This window comes from Pogona vitticeps, chromosome 6 (assembly GCF_051106095.1).
Source record: "Pogona vitticeps strain Pit_001003342236 chromosome 6, PviZW2.1, whole genome shotgun sequence".
NCBI lineage: Eukaryota > Metazoa > Chordata > Lepidosauria > Squamata > Agamidae > Pogona > Pogona vitticeps.
This window is the reverse complement of record NC_135788.1, coordinates 32,249,602-32,270,685: the sequence shown is the minus strand read 5'-3', so window position 1 is coordinate 32,270,685 and position 21,084 is coordinate 32,249,602. Positions and strand designations below refer to the sequence as shown.

Here is a 21,084-nt window from a genome sequence, read left to right as displayed (position 1 = left end):
TGGGCTGCCCCACCTTACTTGAACATTAAGGATGTGAAGAACAGTTTATTAAAGTTCAGCTTCATCACCTGTGTTGATTCAGTTGTAAACAACCAGGCAAGGCTTAAGATAGTGGAAGAGAGTTGGAGTTGTCTTCTCCTCCTCTCCCCTCCCTTTCTTCCTGGCTATCCGTGTGCCAGAACTAGCGAACAGGTATTTATGGGCAGCTGCGTCAACATTTTTTAATGGGCCAACAGCAAAGAGACAGTTATGTCTCTCACTTGACAGTATCAAGTGATGGACTTCAAATCCCTGTTCAGCTATTAAGCCTACTGGATGACTGTGCACCAGCTTTATTCTCTCTCTCTATTTAACCTTCCTCACTGAGTGGTTGTAAAGCTAAGACAAAGGGGGGGGAACCTCAGCTCCCTAGAGGGTTAAATATTATATACATGTTAGAGGCATGTGTTGGCTTTTGGGGGGAAAGTATCAAAATGAGGTGAAGCAAGGACATTTTTTAATTACTGGAGCAGATATCAGGTGCTTTAAGAAGCCCACAGTTGCCCTCACATCATTTGGAGTAACCCCAGAAATCAATGGATTTTGGTGTGTGGTTCTGGGAGTTCAAATGCTGAAATGTGAACAAAAATGCTTGGTGCCAGTTGCTGTAGCAAAAGAAAGGTAAAGGTAAAAGTAAAGGTTCCCCTTGACAATTTTTGTCCAGTCGTGTTCGACTCTAGGGGGCGGTGCTCATCCCCGTTTCCAAGCCACAGAGCCAGCGTTTTGTCCGAAGACAATCTTTCCGTGGTCACATGGCCAGTGTGATTTAGACACGGAACGCTGTTTACCTTCCCACCGAGATGGTACCTATTTATCTACTTGCATTTGCATGCTTTCGAACCGCTAGGTTGGCGGGAGCTGGGACAAGCGATGGGCGCTCATTCCGTCGCGTGGATTCGATCTTACGACTGCTGGTCTTCTGACCCTGCAGCACAGGCTTCTGCGGTTTAGCCTGCAGCGCCACCACGTCCCTTAGCAAAAGAAGGGAGTGCTAAAACAGGAAGAGATTGACAACTGAAGCCCCAGTGAAAGCCCAAACATCTCCTGGAAACTTCACCAAATTCTGTTCATTCCCCATCCACCCAACCAAGCTGTTTTGCACTGAAGGCATGGCAAATGGAAGGTGATCCATCGCAGAGCAGACTGGCCATATTCTAGAGTTTTCCTGCTTTTTTCTTTTAGGTAAGTACACTGAGTCTTCATTACACTTAGGACTGAGTCTGTGAATGTGGAATTACTGACTGAATTTCTTGTGTGGGCCTTGAATAGATTTTTAAAAGGATGATCTTTGTTCCTCCACCACCACCCACCCTTTTCTACTTTATTTTTTGAATATCTGTTTTGGACTTTTATTCGCAGAATGGTTCCTTTTTTTGTTTGTTTGTTTGTTTGTTTGTTTGTTTTTTGCTATGGGAGCCTATGTATGTTCCAGCGTGGGTGGGTGCCCGACATGAAACAGTTTGATTCACATGGATCAGGCACACTGGGGGAAGCAAGACTGGAGACTGGTGATATAAGGGGAATATATTCTCCATATCTGCATGACACATTTTCCTTGCTCAGGTGGAGGAGCAACGAAAGAAGAGAAAAGTTTGCCAGTAAACTGAAGGCCCACCACACTACCAAAGTTGGTGGCATTGTGCAGTGCCCTCTGCCCTTCATTGTGGGTCCTGGCCCTTTGTCTTCCACATACAGTAGTGCCTCGCTTAACGACATTAATTTATTCCAGCAATATCGCTGTAGAGCAAAAATGTCGTAAAGCAAAAATAAAAAAAACCATTGAATAGCATTAAAACCCGGTTAATGCATTCCATTTGGGATAAAAACTCAGTGTCCAGCGAAGATCCTCCATACGGAGGCCATTTTCGGTGCCTGTATAGCGAGGAATCCATCCCTAAGCACAGCGGGGAGCCATTTTGAGCACCTGGCGGCCATTTTGAAAACCCGACGACCAGCTGTTTTGATCATCATAATGCAAAGAATCGGTTCCCGAAGCAGGGAACCAATCTTCGCAAATCAAAAAAAAAAAACCATTTAAAATATCGTTTTGTGATCGCAATTGCGATAGCAAAAACATCGTTGTGAAGTGGATTCGTCGTAATGTGGGGTAATCGTTAAGTGGGGCACAACTGTATTCAGGGGGCAGGGATTCTCTAGACCCCAAGACACACAAATATCTTCAGTCACCCAAGAATAAATCAGTTCAGGCCGCCTCCAATTCGGATCAGTCTGGATCAGTCCCAATTTGTATAGCAAATATGCAGATACAGATCAGATCAGATGGTGCTCACATATCTCTAATATCTATTGGAAGGTGAGAAAAAAATAAAAAGAAGTTTAAAAAGACAAAAATGTGGTGGCATTTAAAAAATAACTTCTATATTTTTTTCATGTGAGCTTTCGTGGGCAAGTCCACTTCATCAGACTTGTCCACAAAAGCTCACATTAAAAAATATATATAAGTTAGTCTTTAAGGTGCCACCCACTCAGTGCCAAGGACGCTTCCTGCGTTGTTCTGAATTCATTTAAAAAAGCAGCAACTTTATCCAAAAGGAAGCAGCTTAAAAGCATTGCCTGTGACTTTTTTCTCTCTCTTCAGTGTTTTGCCAATTAAAAATCAGGGCCAGAACGAAACAGCAGTGCCAGACCACCGAAAGCAAATTCAAAACTAAGTTTCATTATTATGAAACAATTATAACAGGGGCATTCTCCCCCTCCGTTGTGCCACGCTAGCAGTGAAGCCTAAAATAAACTGTGATTCACGTCTTTAATTTCTGCTAACAAAGCTCATTTCTATCCAAAATAACCTTTTCATATAGGAAACCTCAGAAATGTGACAGTTCATCTTCCTATCCCTAATGTTTCTCTTTCAACTCCACAAAGTCAGAATGCCATTCTTTCTTTTGCTTTACTTCTTGTTTTTTTTTTTCTGAAACAAAAAGAAATCAAAGCCAAATGGCAAAAAATGCAAAGTTTGGTTAAACAAACAGTCGGCATTTCAGTGTTTTTTATCTGCAGCCTGCAGAGCAACTAAACAAAGCCAAGATATTGTCCATCTCTTTGACAGACAAAGAGCCTCACAGGTCCAGAATGACATGCCCGAGGCTGACACGTGATTGGAGTAATTAAATTAAATAGCAGGAAACATGTTTTCCATATGCCATTGCTTGGCCACACACAAACTGTAACAGTAAATCTTTTATACTTAGATCAGTGCTGGGGGAAAAAAGTAATCATTTGAGAAATGTAAGATGCTCACAAAAAGAAACATTAATGTAAGAATACTAAAATGCTTCCATAAATACCATGCCATTGTGCCCAAATGTCATATGCATAGAATTCTCTCTCTCTCTCTCTCTCTCTTTTTCTGGTTGAAAGATTGGCAAGATTTAATGGCCTGAAAATTCACTAATGCTTACAAAGTCTCAAATGTCATGTTTTTGAGCATTCTCTTGGCCAAATCGGAGCATCACAAATCTATCGCTACCTCCAAACCTTTTACTGTCTGAGACAAAACAGTAAATGGATACTTTGTACTCTTCGCCCAAGATATTTGAGTGCTCAAAATCAAGAATTTCCACTTCAATTTCCTCTACAGAAGTTGAAACTGATTGCAAGTTGAATCTGTTTTCACCACTGGTGAGGACCAGTGCCTCCTACTTCACCTGTAGGTAGCTAGCTCACCTAGTGGGTGCACACCAGGCCAGTTGGAACTGGTAGCTCAGTCCCTCAAAAGAGTGGAACACCGGGGTCAAGGTGATACTGCCTCTATGTCCCCCATGTGGTCTATCTTCTCCTGCCTGAGACACCAATTTCATTTCGCCTCCTTACAGGAGCAGCCCTGAAGAGAATACTGCCAATGGCACATTATGTATTAATGGCACATTATGTATTAATTATTAGAGGGTCATCTTTCTTTGCTAAGGCTGTACAGGAAAGCCCTACTTGGTGAAATCAAAACTCTCTTTGGATCAGTGTTCCCCTTTTCAGAGCGGCCAACCAGCTTCTTCTGAAACTCCATAAGCAAACTCTGGAAACATTAGTTTTTTGACTTTTGACTCTAGCTGTGCTATCTGCGGGATTCTCAGAATTGTCTTAAGAAGTAACTTTTCCAAGCTGTGCCCCAAAGAAAGCATTAGCTGTCACCTGGAGCTGCCCGGTAACAATCAGTATTCAGAAGCATATTTCTTCTGAACTCGAAAATGCCATATAGACCTCATCATGCCATGATAGGTTGCTGGAGGCATTCAAGAGAAAATCAGACAACCATCTGCCTTGATTTGGATTCCTGCATTGAGCAGGGGGTTGGACTTGATGGCCTTCTAGACCCCTTCCAACTCAATTATTCTATGCCTTATTACACCTTTAAAGTAATTTGATAATCACTATTACAATGTGCCAGGCTGGAAAGCTTAATGTTAGGACTGCTGATCAAATGAGAATGATCAAGGCTGCAATCCTTCACACATTTTGTAGAAAGTAAGAGTGTGATTCTATTGGGAAATAGATCACAATTTGAACTGCTTGTGGAATGGTCATTGTTGAATGTGTTTCCAGGCAATCGCACAACATACAGGGAAATGCATTCCAGCCCAACCCTGATCTGTGCCTAAGCTGGACCTTTTTGGTCCATCTGTATGGTTACCACTTTTTGGAGCAAGTCCACGACAGATGGAAGGGTTGCTTTAAGGGAGAGTGCTCCCATTAAATGTACTCTTCCTGGTGAGATTAATTTGGCACCTTTACAGCCATCTGAACACACTCTAAATCCCACCTGAGCTGTTTCAGAATAAATGCATAGGATTGGGCTTCATCCCAGTTAACAAATCTACATTTCAGGAAGGTTTGTTGGGCATAGAAAGACATCATTTGTCTATTGAAGGAGCCTTGCGGCATAGTGGTTAAACTGCAGTACTGCAGTGAAGACTCTGCTCATGACCTGAGTTCAATCTGGGGCTCAGGTAGCTGGCTTGAGGATGACTTAGCTTTCCATCCTTCTGAGGTTGGTAAACTGAGTACCCAGCTTGCTGGGGGAGCAACATGTACCTTGCATAATTACATTGTAAACCACCCAGAGGAAATTTCAAAAGAAAAAGCTTAATGCTTCCTCCTTGAAGCACAAGACAAGAGAGGACAAGAAAGGGATTTTTTTCCCTCTTTCCTTTTCTTAAGAAAAGTGGGCCAATTATGGTTGTTTGATGTCCACGTGCAATGTGGATGCAAGAATGCGTCACATGGCATATTGGACCAGAGCTTCAGCAAGCCTATTTAGCCCTCACCAGCCCACTCCAAATGAGCTGTCTAGTGAAGCCCTGACATGTCCAAAATGGCATCGCTCTCAAATCCTTTCTTTAATGAGCTCATGGCCCATTTTAGTCTTTCACCACATAACTAGCAATTTTGCCTCAGTAGTAGTTTCCCTTACCTACCCCAGTTTTTGTAGGTGATTTCACACCACAACTCACATTTGTCAGCCTATTTGCCTGTTCACCCCATTCATTCATTCATTCATTCATTCATTCATTCATTCATTCATTCATTCATTCATTCATTCATTCATTCATTCATTCATTCATTCATTCGATTTATATCCCGCCCTTCTAGACAATGTCTGCTCAGGGCGGCTTACAATAAAACATATCATAAAACAGTTAAAACAATTTGAGTCAATTGTATTAATATTGTTCAAGATGGGCAATGTGAGAAAAAAAGCTAAGGTAAGAAGTAAAAGTTAAGTATTGACAGGAGGGAAGGTCTGCCTAAAGAGCCAAGTCTTTAATTGGCTCTTATTTCCTTATGCAATACTGTGTTTTCTTTCTGAGGTGGCTTCCCTTAATGTCTATGGTACTGAAATGGTATACTGGAGGAACACATATTAAACAGGTACTTTTTCTGATGACCTAAAATAGGTAATGCAACATTGCCAGGGATTGTCTTCCTTCAAATGAGGATGTGGATCAAATGGTTCAAGGCTTCCACTCACCTGTGAAAAGTTAGCATGTTAGGAGAAAACTTCACCTTCTTCCTAACTGGCTAGAATTCTACTTGGCAGGGACTGAATCTAAGGAGTCATCCTCTTGTATCACCTCCTCTTTGCATTCTTAATCAGTAAGAATCCCATACCACTTGCCTGCTACTTGAAATCTAGAGTATATTGGCTTTCAGTCATGCATGACATTTATCAGCAATTTTTGACATTTCCAGTGGAATTGCCAATAACAGACAGAAATCATTTGTCACTGCTGGCTTTGCTTGGCAATGAATGACCAAAAAACCCAAATAAAAGATGTTCAAATGTGTGGTGCTGAATAATATAGCTGAGCTGCTCAGTCTATGAGGATGCCAAATTAGATCACTAGTGAAGTTTTAAGGACCTATCTGCCAAGATTACTAACCTATTTGGAAGGAGTTTCCTAATCAAAGCCCATTGCTGTGGTAGAGCTGACCAATGTTTTAAAGAGAAGTCTAATGGCAAGAAAAATTCCCATACATGATAAACCTCAACTATCATTAGAAAATGTGTTTAACATGAAGAGGAATATATTTTTGAAATAAAATCTTGCTTGGCTAGCTAAAAGATTTGTTTCCCCAAAAGCTCCTTGGCAAAAGATTTGTTGAATATTTTCACATCATTTGGTTGGACAAATGCACACGTGTACACCACTATCCCAGTTGTTTAGGAACAATAAATAAATGCATTGGCTGATACCCAGATGCAGTCATAATTTGAGCAGACTCGCCAAAACCAATGGGACCAACGTTAGTCACAAGCTAGGGCAAAAATACATCAAACTTGCTGTGGACTGTTTGAAAAGTAGTGTTTGGTTTAAAGCAAGGGAGAACAAGTTATAACCTCCCATATATTGCTAGAGTGCACTTCCAGCTTCCAAAACCAGCATAACCAATGGTGACAGATCTTGAGAGTTTCCAACATTTGAAAAGCTACAAGTTTGGCCTAAATAGATGGACTTAGATTTTGCCATACTGAAATTAAGCCTATTGCAATCAGTGGGGCAAGTTAGGCATTACTAACTTAAGTCCCATTCTTTCAGTGGATATACTCTAAACATGAGTAAGTCTGTCTCCAACTTAAGGACCATAGTTCCGTTATGCCAGCCTTGGGAAATCAAGGCAAGAGCTTGGCATTGTTACCTTTCTGGATACTAGTGTCCAGAATTTCCACTGATAATGCTGGCCGGAGCTGGCTAGACAGCTCAGTGAGTTAGGTATCTGGCTGGAGATCCAGAAGTTGAGCCTTCAGTTCCCTAGTGAGTAGAGCCAGCCTGTGTGGCAATGGGCAAGATGCGCAGTCCCAGAAGAAGGGAATGGTAAACCAGTTCTGAATACTTTCTACCTAGAAAACTCTATACAGTAAAATGTTGTCATGCTTCAGAATTGACGTGATGACACACAATTATTATGCTGTCTGAGGGATTCCTGGAGTTGGAGATTTTTGGAAAAAATACCTATTTAAATATTTGATACCTGTTTAAGGATATTTGACCTTTCTCAGTGGCTGAAATCCAATAGTAAGTCACATGAACATGCTTGTTTGACAAGGGTAAAGCACTAAGGAGTGAATTTACTCCCTTATTTTTCTGTGCTGAGAAGAACTCTGACAATCTGATGATATGGATGTGCATCAAGAGTGGGTAATCCTAGTTTTCAGTTCTGTATGTTTGTATCTATGAAATAAAATTACTATTAAAAAAAGAGTGGGTAATCCTTTACCCTCCAGATAATCTGGACTATAACACTCATAGTCTTTCGTTGTTGGCCATATAAAGGGGTAGAGAGGGTGATGGGTTCTGCAGATGCAAACATCTGAAGGCCAAAGGGGCCAGACACGATGAATTTCTGTCCCTGCTGCTGAATCCGTATTAGGGGTGATACTAATTTGCTCATACACTAGGGATATGTATGGGCATGCCTTATTACATGACCACATGAGTTTCTAGCTAGACTGGAGTTATGAGCGTTGCCATATACAAAACTGATACATATTTTGTTTAATATCATCTCTATTTCCCTTTTCTTTTGTATGGGATCTAGCATACGTTAACTGACTAGGAGTAAAACTACAACAGAACTCTTGCCTTCTCGGATAAATATATCAGGACTTAATAATTCCTGGCCATTTGAAACATAAGATGTGCCTTGAAAGGTAAGGAGGAGACTAAAATGACAGAATACTGAAAGAGTGTGAAAGCTATTTTATATTCACAGACACTGGGATATGGTTCCACAAATAATTAAATCAATGTAATTCAAAACAGTGAACGAAGAATAGGCTCTGTTCTTTCCAAGCAACCAATACATTTCAATCTGACTGAGTTTGATATTTTTGTTGGTGTTATATAGCCTTGTCACATATGTCAATAATGCAGACTGGGATCCAAAGAATGGATAAGCATCTTTATGGGAAAAGAATATACCCAGCCGAATCTTCTTGTTCTCCTGCCTACTCCTATTTTCAGTGCAACAGTTCCTAGCTGAATGAACAAGCCAATTCTTAAGATTAGCATAGATCTTTTTCTAGTGGTCTCTGAAATGCAGCATAAAGATAACAAGAAAGGCCAAATAAAATTTTGCCCACAGCTTGGAAAATAATCCTCTATGCTGCATGGCCTGTGGAGTTACAGTCCAAAAAAAGAGTAACATTTCCAAGTACACATTGTGTTCTCTACTATTACATACACACACACTCACTCACACACACACACACACACACACACACACAGACACACACCTTGCATGTATCTAACCTTCTTAGATCCTGGCTGTGCTGAAAACCGTCCTACTCAAAATGGCATCAAAACTGGAGAGCAATTAAGCCAACTGACAAAAAATATACTGGCAACCAAGACCAACTCTAGAAAAACTAACTTGGGAGACTGAATAAATGGCAACAGGGACTAAAGAATCAATCCATGCTATATAGAAATCCCATATTTTGATTTTTTTAAAAAAATTAATGACTTGTATGAGGGGATGTAGAGAATGTTTATCAGATTTGCAGATGACACAGAATTGGTTGGAATTGCTAATACCCTGGAAGACAGAAACAAAATTCTAAATGATCTTGATAGGTACAAACACTGGGCTGGAAACAAATTTAACAGGGAAAAGTTCTACATGTAGAAAAAGAAATCAAATGCACAGTTTCAAGATGTGGGATACTTGGCTCAGCAATAATACATGTGAGAAGGATCTTGAAATTGTTGTAGACCCCAAACTGAATATGGTCCAAAAATGCAATACAGCTGCAAAAAAGGTAAATGCTATTTTAGGCTGCATTAACGGAAGTATAGTCTTCAAAGTACTAGTTCTTTTCTATCCAGCACTGCTCAGGCCTCCACTTGAGAACTCTGTCTAGTTCTGGATACCATACTTTAACAAGGATGCCAACAAACTGTAACAAGTTCAGAGGAGGGCAGCAAGGATGATCAAGGACTGGAAACCAAGCCCTATGAGGTAACAACTAGGCATGTTTAGCCTTGAAAAAAGAAGACTAAGGGGAGATATGATAGCACCCTCCCAATACGTGAAAGATTTTCATTCAGAGGAGTAGGATCTGTTCTTAATCACCCCAGAGTGCAGGACAAGCAATAATGGGCTTAAGTTATAGGAAGTAAAATGTCAGTTGAATATCAGGAAGAACGTCCTCATCGCTAGAGCAGTAAGACAATGGAGACAGTTACCTTGAGAGGTGTTGAGCACTCCGATGCTGGAGGCGTTCAAGAGAAAATCAGACAACCATCTGTCAGATCTGCTTTGATTTGCATTGAGCAGGGGGTTGGGCTCAATGGCCTTCTAGGGCCCTTCCAATGCTATGATTCTGTGTTGTCAGAGGGAGCTGTAGAAGAAGTGTTATGGGAGTATGGGAGAGGTCTCTGCTACTCCTTACTCATCTTTGCTGATAGGCCTTCTTAAACTTTGCATAAAATCATAGCTGCAGATAACTTCAAACCATGCTAATTTAAAATTTAATTTAATATTACCATTTCCAATCATCTATTCCCAGAATTGTAGCCAGTATATATACAGTATATAGAATGCTGGTGAAGATAAAACAGGGAAAATAGCACTCTATATTTATGATATGAATTCTGGACATGGTGTGTGAAATCTAGTTACACAGAAACGAGTCAGCAGAACTTGACCATTTTATTCAATGCAGCTAGGATTTCAAACAATGATTGAGATAATGGTGTTGAGTGAAATCTATGTCCGTGAAAGTTGTGATGTTGCCATTTAATTCCGTGCAATTCATTTCAGCCAATGGTGAAAATGGAAGATGTGAAAACAATTTAGTTGCATTGGAAAGATGAGGCTTTCCATTTAATTAGATGCAATAAGGATTTTTATGGGAACAATGACTAATATTCATGAATATAGAGTATTAACAATTAGCAACATTCCGCCTATAGTGTATCAGTGATAGGCAATTTCTTGAAGGATCAAGAACCATGGCAGTAATTGTGGTTGTATCAAGAACGTTCTAGTTTCTTATAGAAGTTGGTATTGTCTTTTGTATAACAGATGGAGTCAATAGGATATACATTGGAAATCCAGAGGCAAATTCTTGTCTGTCTGCCAAAAATCCATATTTAGCTTTTTTAAAAATCTGTCTTAAATCCAGAAGTGAGATAGTGTTCAGGGCCAACAATGCATTTCCACAATATATAGATTATAACAATGTCATGAAGTACTCTAATTACACAAAATATATTTTAAAGCTCTCAATGTATGATCATCATAAGGAGGTCTGTGTGGCTGGTTGCCTTTGACAGTGCAGGTCCGGATGCTCATAGCATTTAAACAAATGGTGTCATAATTCTGATTCCTTTTCCACCAGTCTACCACTAGTGGTTGTGTCTCATTGCATGCATGCTAAACTATCTATTGATCAACAGAAGAGGGTGGTGGTCAGTGCAACAGCAGCTCATTTGCCCACAGATGATATAAATCCAAATCCCCCTTCCTATGATTTCACTGATTTGAACATGTTATGGGTGCACAAGACAGTCTCCACTACCCAAGGGGGCTTTCCATGTGAATGGAAACCCTGGAAAATCATGTTTTCAATTAATATGGATAAAGTTCAGGGTAATGGAAGTGAGGATGGCACAGGGAGTTGGAGCTAGAGTACTTGCCAGTGATTTTCCTCCAAGTATTAACAGTTGAATATGACCATATCTGTTTCACTTTCAGTTTCATCGTGTTTCATTTTAATGAGACAACCATTGACCCTTATTTTGGGGTCTCTGCCCCAAATGTGTGCATGGTTTTTAATTGCACACATTGTTTGAACCCATTTCTTCCACTGACTAAAGGCCAATATCCTGTTCTGCAGCTGTGTTGATACAATGGAATGGCATTAGTGGTAGGAGCAGGCTGCCATCTATTTCCTTATTTGATATCGGGCTGCATGCAACTTCATCTCATTCCTACCACCAGTGACACTACTCCTATTGCACTAGCAGAGCTACACAAGAGAATTTGGGCCAAAGTGTTCTAAGCAGTTATTTTATATATTTGCAATGTGCACGTTTCCCTACAAACTTTTCAAACTTACATCTTTGGGGACACATTTGCACCCATCCACCAAGACAAAGAATCCAGAGGGCAATTAATGGCTGTTATGGAGGCACTCTAGGAACAATACTCCAGCTAAAATCTTGTTGCTTAGTGTAGTAAATTGCAATAGACTAGGCCCATTGAATCTATGGCAATTTGGTGAGTCAACTCCTCTGTAGTTCCACTGATTCACATGAGCCTACTTTAAGCCTTAGGAATACTACAGATGTGAGAAAGATTTTGGAATTGTTGTAACTCACAAACTGGATATGAGCCAACAATGTGATATGGCTGCAAAAAAGGTAAATGCTATTTTAGGCTGAGTTAAGAGAAATATAGTTTCAAAACCACAAGAAGTACTTATACTCTTGTTTTTGGCACTAGTTAAACCTCATTTTGAGTACTGTGTCCCGTTCTGGACACAGCTTTTTAAGAAGGATAAAGACAACTGGAACACGTTCTGAGTATGTCAACAAGGATGATAAAGGGACTGGAAACTAAGCCTTCTGAATGAAAGAACGGGCATGTTTAACCTTGAGAAAAGAAGACTAAAGGGAGATATGATTTTGTTGTTGTTTAGCCATTAAATTGTGTCCGACTCTTTGTGACTCCATGGACCAGAGCACACCAGGCCCTCCTGTCTTCCACTGCCTCCCGGAGTTTGGTCAAATTCATGTTGGTAGCTTCGATGACACTGTCCAACCATCTCGTCCTCTGTCGTCCCCTTCTCCTCTTGCCTTCACACTTTCCCAACATCAGGGTCTTTTCCAGGGAGTCTTCTCTTCTCATGAGATGGCCAAAGTATTGGAGCCTCAGCTTCAGGATCTGTCCTTCCTGTGAGCACTCAGGGCTGATTTCCTTCAAAACAGATAGGTTTGTTCTCCTTGCTGTCCAGGGGACTCTCAAGAGTCTCTTCCAGCACCACAATTCAAAAGCATCAATTCTTCTGTGGTCAGCCTTCTATGATCCAGCTCTCCATACATTGCTACTGGAAAAACCATAGCTTTGACTATGCTGACCTTTGCCGGCCAGGTGATGTCTCTGCTTTTTAAGTTGCTGTCCAGGTTTATTATCGCTTTCCTCCCAAGAAGCAAGTGTCTTTTAATTTTGTGGCTGCTGGCACCATCTGCAGTGATCATGGGGCCCAAGAAAGTAGATGTTTTTCTGGAACTCTCTGGCTTTCTCCATAATCCAGCGCATGTTAGCAATTTGTACTCTAGTTCCTCTGCCCTTCAAAATCCAGCTTGTACTTCTGGGAGTTCTCGGTCCACCTACTGCTGAAACCTACCTTGTAGGATTTTGAGTATAACCTTGCTAGCGTATGAAATGAGTGCAATGCACAGTAATTAGAGCATTATTTGGCTCTATGATAGCACTCTTCAAATAACTGAACATTTGTCATACAGAGGAGGATCCGGATCAGTTCTCAATCATTCTAGAGTGCACAACCTGTAATAATAAGTTCAAATTACAGGAAGCCAGGTTTTGGTTGAAAATCGGGCGGGGGGGGAGAATCCTAATTATTAGAGCAGTATGACAAATGGAACCACTTACCTCAAGTACAATCCAATACTGGAGGTATTCTAGAGAAAGTTAGCCTTGTGTCAGATATACTTTAACTGAGGTTCCTGTGTTAAGCAGGGGGTTGGGCTTGATGGCCTGCCATATCCCTTCCAACTCTATTATTCTATGAACTGCCATTGTTTATGCTAAAATAAGTCACAGTTAGAGTTGGTCCATTTGAATCTGAGGAATCTATGAGAGAGTTGATTCACCAAATCCCCTGTAACTCAATGGGCCTACTCTAGTGCAATTTAGTATGCTAAGCAACAAGGTTTGGGTTTATAGGAAGTAGCTTAGACATTCAAGTAAACTTATGTTTACTTGAAAAACTTTAACGTTGTCATTTCGTAAGTACTTCATGGATACAACCAACAGCATTACCTAAAAACTCCTTATATTGTACAAGGTACAAACAAATAACTTAGATGTTCAGATTTTTAAAAAATCTTTATAGTTGAGTTTCTTTGAAGTATTAAAATTCTGAACAACCCGAATTCTGAAAGTGGATGTTTACATATGTTGCACTTTGCAATATGAATACAATGGTGAAGCCACATGTTCAAGACAAATGTGATGAGGAGAAAATGAAGATGCACAGATAATCTTTCCATTCTTGTACAAATATGTAATGACTGAATTGGGATCAAGTAACAGACCAAAAATAGACTTTTACTCTTAAATGAGGTAATAAAAAGCATGGCCCTATATCTGTTGTTTTAACAATAATAAGCAAACATATTTGCCCATATGAAAGAGCAAGCACCGATTTAGGATTATTGACTTTACACAAAGCCAAATATGTGAAAGGGAATCTTTCGAGAAAAAAAAGCTTTATTTGAGAAAGTAATATATAGTATCAGAAGGCAAAATAGGGAACATACAAACAGAATATATTTACAACACAAAACAAGAGATCACCAAAAGTGTAAATTATAATAAATACAGTATATTTAAAATATGACAATTAACATTTAGAAATATGGTTGCTTAAACCTTGTTTTCCATTTTCACTAGTTCCAGGTAACTTCTCTCTTAAAAATTTGAGGAGCATGGCTATAGTGGGGAAACTTTCCTCAACCACATTATAAAAATATATTTGTACTTAACATTGTTTTTGAAACAGTATGGTATAAAAATCTTCTTGGATCTGGATTCCTACCCAAATTAAAAAAAATATTTTAAAAGATGTGCTATCCATTTTTTTGAGTGGCTAAAACCAGATTGTATGGGGGGAAATTGGGTAAAATATGGAAACTATTTTTCCCACTGTATCATTTAAACATTAGTTCTCCTACTTTTCCTCCAGAAGGAAGAAGAGCAGCCTTTACAATTGTGCTAAATCTTGCCATCACCATTACTGATGGAAATATTTTAGATGGCCTCCCATGAAAACAGCATTCTGTTCCTAAAAACTAGCATTGGTGTGACCACTTGAAATGCCAGCAAACAAAAGAGGGAGACGAAGAGAAAAGTAAGTGTTGTATTTATCTAAGAGTTTGGTTGAATGACAGTTTTCTATGGTCTTTGCTCACCAACGGAACATACAGCCGCATAGGCTGTCGCATGGCAGTGGTGTCAAAAAGGGTGGATGATTTCAGCAAGGCTGAGATACATTTTTTAGATTTGCAGGCAGTTTAAAGGTTAATTTTAATTTCAATTTTTTAAAGGAAAAAAAATTTAACACAGTGATTATGTACTGTAAAGGTTCTACAACAGGTTTATGCGAGGAACCAGTGGGGTGCTTGGGTAGACCCCAGGAATATAAAAATGGACCTGGTAGGGCTGCTTGTGACTTATGGGATATAAGTTGCCCATGCATGACGTTGACCCTTGAGAAACAGCAGAGAGGAGCACTAACTGAATAGGACCTGCTGAACACTAACAGAGGGCAGCATTAACCAGGTAGCTTATACTTCAGAAAAAAATTGAAAATGACTGAAATCCTGTTGCTCAGTGTTAGTTCATTGGCCACTGTGCAATTTACCAGTGGGGATTTGCCCAGTTGGGATTTGGCAAGTCAAGTCCTTTGCAAGTTTTACTTATTCAAACAGACCTACTCTGATTGTGGCTTAATGTGCTAAAGTCTGCTGATGCAATGAGGGTGACATCACTGGCGGCAGCAGATTGCCAATAATTTCCTCCGTTGATTTTGGGTTGCGTTAACTTTGTCTCATTGCCATACTACCCCATTGCACTTGCAGAGCTACGCAACATAATTTGTGCCAAAGTGTGTTTAAGCAGTGATTTGTGCACATTTGAAATGTGCACTTCCCCTACACACTTTTCAAATGTGCACTCTGCTAAAGTAAGTCGCAAATAGAGTACAACCATTTGAATCAACGGAACTTGTGGAGGACACTAATCAAATTCCTTCTGATTCAGTGGGCCAACTTTAGAGCAACTTACTACACTAAACAACAGGATTTCAGCCAATGTATCCCCACAGTCTGAGAGACTGCCCCTCACCTTGCTCACATCATGGGCTACCAAAGGCCTCAGTGGAAGAAACTGGTAAAGTCAACATCATTCTGCTATTGTTAATATCCTAAGCTATACTTCTTGAATCTGATGTCCTCCAGATCATTTGGATTGCAATTCCCAGGCTTCTTGAACATTGGCCACATTGGCTCCAGCTGTCTTGAAGTCAGGCAACAGCTGAAACAAATCAGTTTTGGAGAAGAGTATCCTAAAACTGGTGCTCACACAACTACAGTCCTACCATGGTACTTCTTCTGTGCAGGGCAAGGATGTGTACACCATCACATGTAAACATTCACATGACTATTTAATTGCATATATACACAATGGGAAGGCATATTGAGCCACCATTGTCATCGTATATATACAAAGAGAAGTAGCCATATATATCTGTTAAAGCAGACAGTGTAGGTGTACAGGAACCTTGTTACACTCAAAGAATACAGGTGATAAGTATAAGATAAAGGTCAGATTCAGGTGCAGGAAACCAGAAGACCCACCTGTAATTTTAAAAAAAGAAAACAACCCCCAAAGTAGTGAAGGATTATGTGTCTTTAGATATTGTAATATCTTATAAGGTATTCTAGAAAGTAAGATAAAAATGTAAACACCACAAGTGTATCTCAGAAAATTTGGCAAAAGAGCTCTGTTTTTTAAAAAGGGATACTGCATCTTAAAATATCATGGAAATATAAAGATTGCAAAAGAAAAAAACTGACAAGAATTCCATATCAGTTTGGGATTATCCATATTACAGTTCTTAATACAGCAAGAATTTAGTTTAACAAAAGTAAACCTCTACAACAAAGTAAACATATCAAAAGGGAATATAAAGGAAATGTTTAACTGGAAAGCTTCCTTAATGATTTCCCTACTTGCTTTGTTATTTTCTTTAACAATAAATCAGTTCATAGAGTGCCCTTTAGAAAACACAGCATAAAACACTATCCTCTGCTTCCTTTTGCTCCCTACTTAAATTCCAAGTGCATGAATCACTCAGACTTCCTGTTTCCATAAGGCATTTCCTGTCTACCTTCACACAATTACTTTTCTGGAGAAAAACAGCAGGGACCTGACACAGCAATGACTTAAGTAAACAGCAGCTTTTGCTGCATACTGAGATGTTCTGATTGGATAGCGTTAAAAAGGGGCTGTGATACTTCTGGAGGCACAACAACTACGTAAAACTGCATGCTTTTCTTTGTAAGTATTTAAAACAATTGAAAACTATCTGCCAATATGGACTCTGGTTTTCACATAACCTTGGATGACTGTCCCAAAGGAAACCAGGCCTTACCCCCCTTTCCCCTGTACTAGGCACAAAGTGTAGCTGAAGTTGCCATTCTGTCCATCATATGATTCACATTTCCCAAAGATTCTGGAGTAAGCCAAGTACACAAGGCTATAATTATTCCAGAACTGTCTTAATGGCTTTAGTGGGGCATTTTGGAATGAATGGTTTGTTGCCCGAACTAGGAAAGGAGCATACAAGAAAAAAATTTGGCCCCAAGATGGGTGCTGGAAACATTTACAAATGGGTCTCCTGCCAGAAGCACTGACATGAGCATGTAAACCTTGTGTGCTAGGATGAGTGCTATTGTGTTGTTTAGTTTTTCAAGTGAACAAATAAACTGATTACAAAAGACCAAGCCTAGTTAATTATCTGCTTCCTTACAAACCACCATCCTGATACAAATTAAATGCATATTATGTGTGTGGCTGGTGTATAATGTTGAACATGACAAATATTGTCCAATGAAATCGATGTAGATTTGGATGAATGAAGATGGTGTGCAAAACTAATGAAACAAAATGAAATTAATGAAATGAAAATTAATTTTTAAAGGAGGAGGAATCATGTTTAAAAGTGCATTCCATGTCTGCCTTCACCTGCCTTCCACCTTGTTTCTTTCATGCCGTATTCTATACGCAAAGTTCAGAGTCCACTGATATTTGGGCTGGGGGGGGGGCTTTTTAAAAAAACAACAACAGTGTTTAGGACTACAGTATGGTACAATATATACAAATTGATGAAAAGTTTACATAGAGAGACATCTATGAAGTTTAGAAAGAGAGAAAGAAAGTGTAATTCTCAGTTCTCATCCACAAAAGCTGATCTCCACAGTAAGTCCATCATACAACAAATGAGTTCCATTTTGCTAGAACTAAGGTGGAAGAATCCATGAGAGCTAATGCAAGTTCTATGAATAACCCAAAGGCTTACAGAGCAACAAGTGTTCCTCGATTTAACAAGCACTTTCGCACTACGCTTAAGGTATGAACACATCTGTCGTTGTTAGATTCGCTGAATGCTAAAAACACGCAATTCAACTGAACTCTGCGGATGGGGAAAAAAACACATTTTGTTGATCAAAGATTCCAAAAGGCTTATTATGACAGTTCTCAGATAATCATTTTAATTACAAAGCCTGGAGCTAAATCTTTACCTATTACCTGTTGAATAAAAGCAGCTTTCTCCCCAGATTCCATTTGCTGAGTGTGAGCATCATCATTACTATCCTGGGGTTCCTCTTTCACCTTCACAGCCCCCAAAGGCTGCCCCAGTCTGTCCTCCAAAGAAATACTATTGCTGTCATCCTTATTGCTGCTACCAACAGAGGGAGCTTTTTCTTCCAGAATAGGGTATTCTCCATGAAGTTCTTCCTCAGTTTCTTTTAAGCTGCCAGGTTGTTTTAACTGTTCAATAGATTTAGAAAGCATCTGAAACAGAGACAGCAAATGGGGTGGGTGAAGTAAAGGCAGAAATAAAAAGATGAACTACCCACATTAACAAACATTAGATTAGTAATTGATGATAGGATTTGTAACTGGTTGCTCTTTTAGTACAGTGGTGCCTCGCATTACAATGTTAATTCATTCCAGCGAAATCGCTGTAGAACGAAAACATCATAAAGCGAAATTAAAAGCCCATAGAAATGCATTAAAATTTGTTTAATGCATTCCGATGGGCTTAAAACTCACCGTCCAGCGAAGATTCTCCATACGGCGGCCATTTTCGCTGCCTGTCTTGCGAGGAATCTGTCCCTAAACACAGCGGGGAACCATTTTATTTACCCGGAGGCCATTTTGAAACCGCCGATCAGCTGTTGGAAAATCATCATTTTGTGAAGAATCGGTTCCTGAAGCAGGGAACAGATCATCGCAAAGCGAAAAAAAACCCATAGGAAACATCGTTTTGCGATCCCAAAAGCGACTGCAAAAAGTTCATCATTACGCGATTTCGTCGTTTTATGAAACGATAGTAAAACGAGGCACCACTGTACATGTTTACATAATAATAGAGCAGTGTAGTGGACAGAGCATTCAGACTAGGAACTGGGTTCAAATTCCTACTCAACTGTGGAAACTTGGGGAGAGGAAGGTTGGTAATACTAAACCACTCTTTAAATATCTCACATCTCTTCTCAGTGTTACCATGAACTGGAAGCAACCTGATGGTATGTAACACACACAATGAAAACTGCTACTCAGAGACCAGAAAGATAGAATTCAGAGAACTTCTATGACTAACCAATTTATAGTGGACTGCAGCACTGATACAGGCAATACTATGCACAAATTAGGAAAACGGTATACTGTAGATTCAACATGAAACAGAAAAATCACATAGAACATAGGAGACTGCCTTACACTGAGTCAGATCATTAGTCTAATTATTGACTGGCATTAGCTTTCTAGGGTATCAAACAAGATTCTCTCCTAGTCCTGCATGGCATTACAATGAAATCTCTGATTCAAATATTAACCAGGACCGACCCTGCATAGTAGCTAAAATCAGATGGGTTCCATTTTGTTCAGGGTGGTATAGTCATTCTCCAGCTGACTACCTTCTTATTAAGGTGATACTCACACAGTTACTCTTCTGCAGGAAAACAGCAGGGACCTGATGCTGCAATTTTGACTTAAGAAAACAGCAACTTCTACTGATGCTAGTGTTGCTCCAGCTTCAGATAAACCCCAAATTTTAAACCAAGTTGGCCTCATTTGAACAGATTTGTATGAGGTGTCTATCAGAGCAGAATGGCTTGAGTAACTAATTCAGATCCTGGGCACAAATTGGATCAGATGAAGTACAAATTGCTTCAGCTTATTTTCTTCCTAAAGCAAATGCTGAGGGTGCTTAGTATGTAAGCTAGGCACATTTATTCCCCACAATATTGTTTCCAAATTTCATGTATATCAGTCCAAACATATAGTAGTTATAACCTTTTTGATGTTCCAATGGACTGATACTACAAATTTACAAACTGATTCAGGTCCAGGACATAAATTAAACTAGATGGGGCAAAAACAGCTCTCAGTTGAATTGAAATATATTTTTGAAAACTCTGGTTAGGTTCCAAACCAAACCACAGAACACTTGCACAACATTACTTCCTACAGCTTCCTGATTCCTTTAAAGTAGAGCATGGAAAAGGTAAAATGAGGGGTAGCTAAGATTAAGATATTGGGGGTGGGTGAGTATACTTGGAGCAGTACAGGAGTTACAAAATTTTCTGAACATGCATAAAGACATAAAATAAGAAAAGATGTTATAGCTATTTTCAACACTGAGGGAACCGTGTTATTCCTGCTATTATAGGAGCAAAAGGTGAAGAGCTTTTACTAAAAGTGGGGAAGGAGAAGAATGGTAAAGAAATGAAACTGTTTGAATGGAAAAGAAAACAAAAGATGGCAACCTAACCTGTATGCATTATAAATGTTATAAAGACACAATAAACATGCATAGTTATCTTTCAACAGCCAAGTGTGCCACTGTGTAGAATAATGTGAAATTATTAACAAAAGAGTATGATAGTAGAGCATCAGAAGCTGACATGCAACTTCATCTGTTATGGAGGAAAAAAACAATAACTGTCCATTCAAACCAATCTAATCTTCTAAACCACCTTGGTCAATTACCTCCCAATCAGCATTGTGCAAGAAAGTTTATGCACACTCAATTGTAACAATTTTCTCAGCTAACCACCAGAGAGACACGATATCTCTATCTCTTCAGTTTGCTTCATTAAGGCCTCTACAATAGATACAAAATGTGTCTTGCTTTTCTTTATTCTATTAGTCTGCCCTTGTCCTGGACTAAGGACAAAGATGACACAAAGGTGACTATTTTGAAGTCTTCCTGGTTGTGTTTGGCTTCGCTACAGTTAATGAACTGTTCCTATAAATATCTGAAAAAAATGAAACAGAGCACAAGACTTCCATCTTTAAAAATCTGATGTTATTTCATTTAGGACTGAAGATAGTAAAATCTGTCAGTTTAGCTTTCTCAAAACCTCAGATACGGCTTGGTGTGAAGAAATGTTTGCATTTTTACATTGTTTCACAAATGATCTGAAGGAAAATTATTGTCCATCAGCGCAGGATACGTTCAATAAGTAGCTATTTCCAGCACAGAGGAAC

At 39.5% G+C, this 21,084-nt stretch overlaps 1 protein-coding gene across 12 annotated transcripts in view; it reads right to left on the bottom strand.

Moving 5' to 3' along the window:
• HDAC9 (histone deacetylase 9) overlaps positions 1-21,084 on the bottom strand; it is a 546,236-nt gene that overhangs the window by 194,548 nt on the left and 330,604 nt on the right. For 11 of the 12 annotated variants that reach the window (XM_073003276.2, XM_078377172.1, XM_078377173.1 and 8 more), the window contains one exon: positions 18,115-18,381. In XM_073003276.2, the coding sequence (XP_072859377.2) occupies positions 18,115-18,381 (267 nt within the window). Of the gene's footprint in view, positions 1-17,955; positions 18,382-21,084 lie in introns of those variants that run through there. The other variant, XM_073003277.2, reaches the window with a different exon arrangement.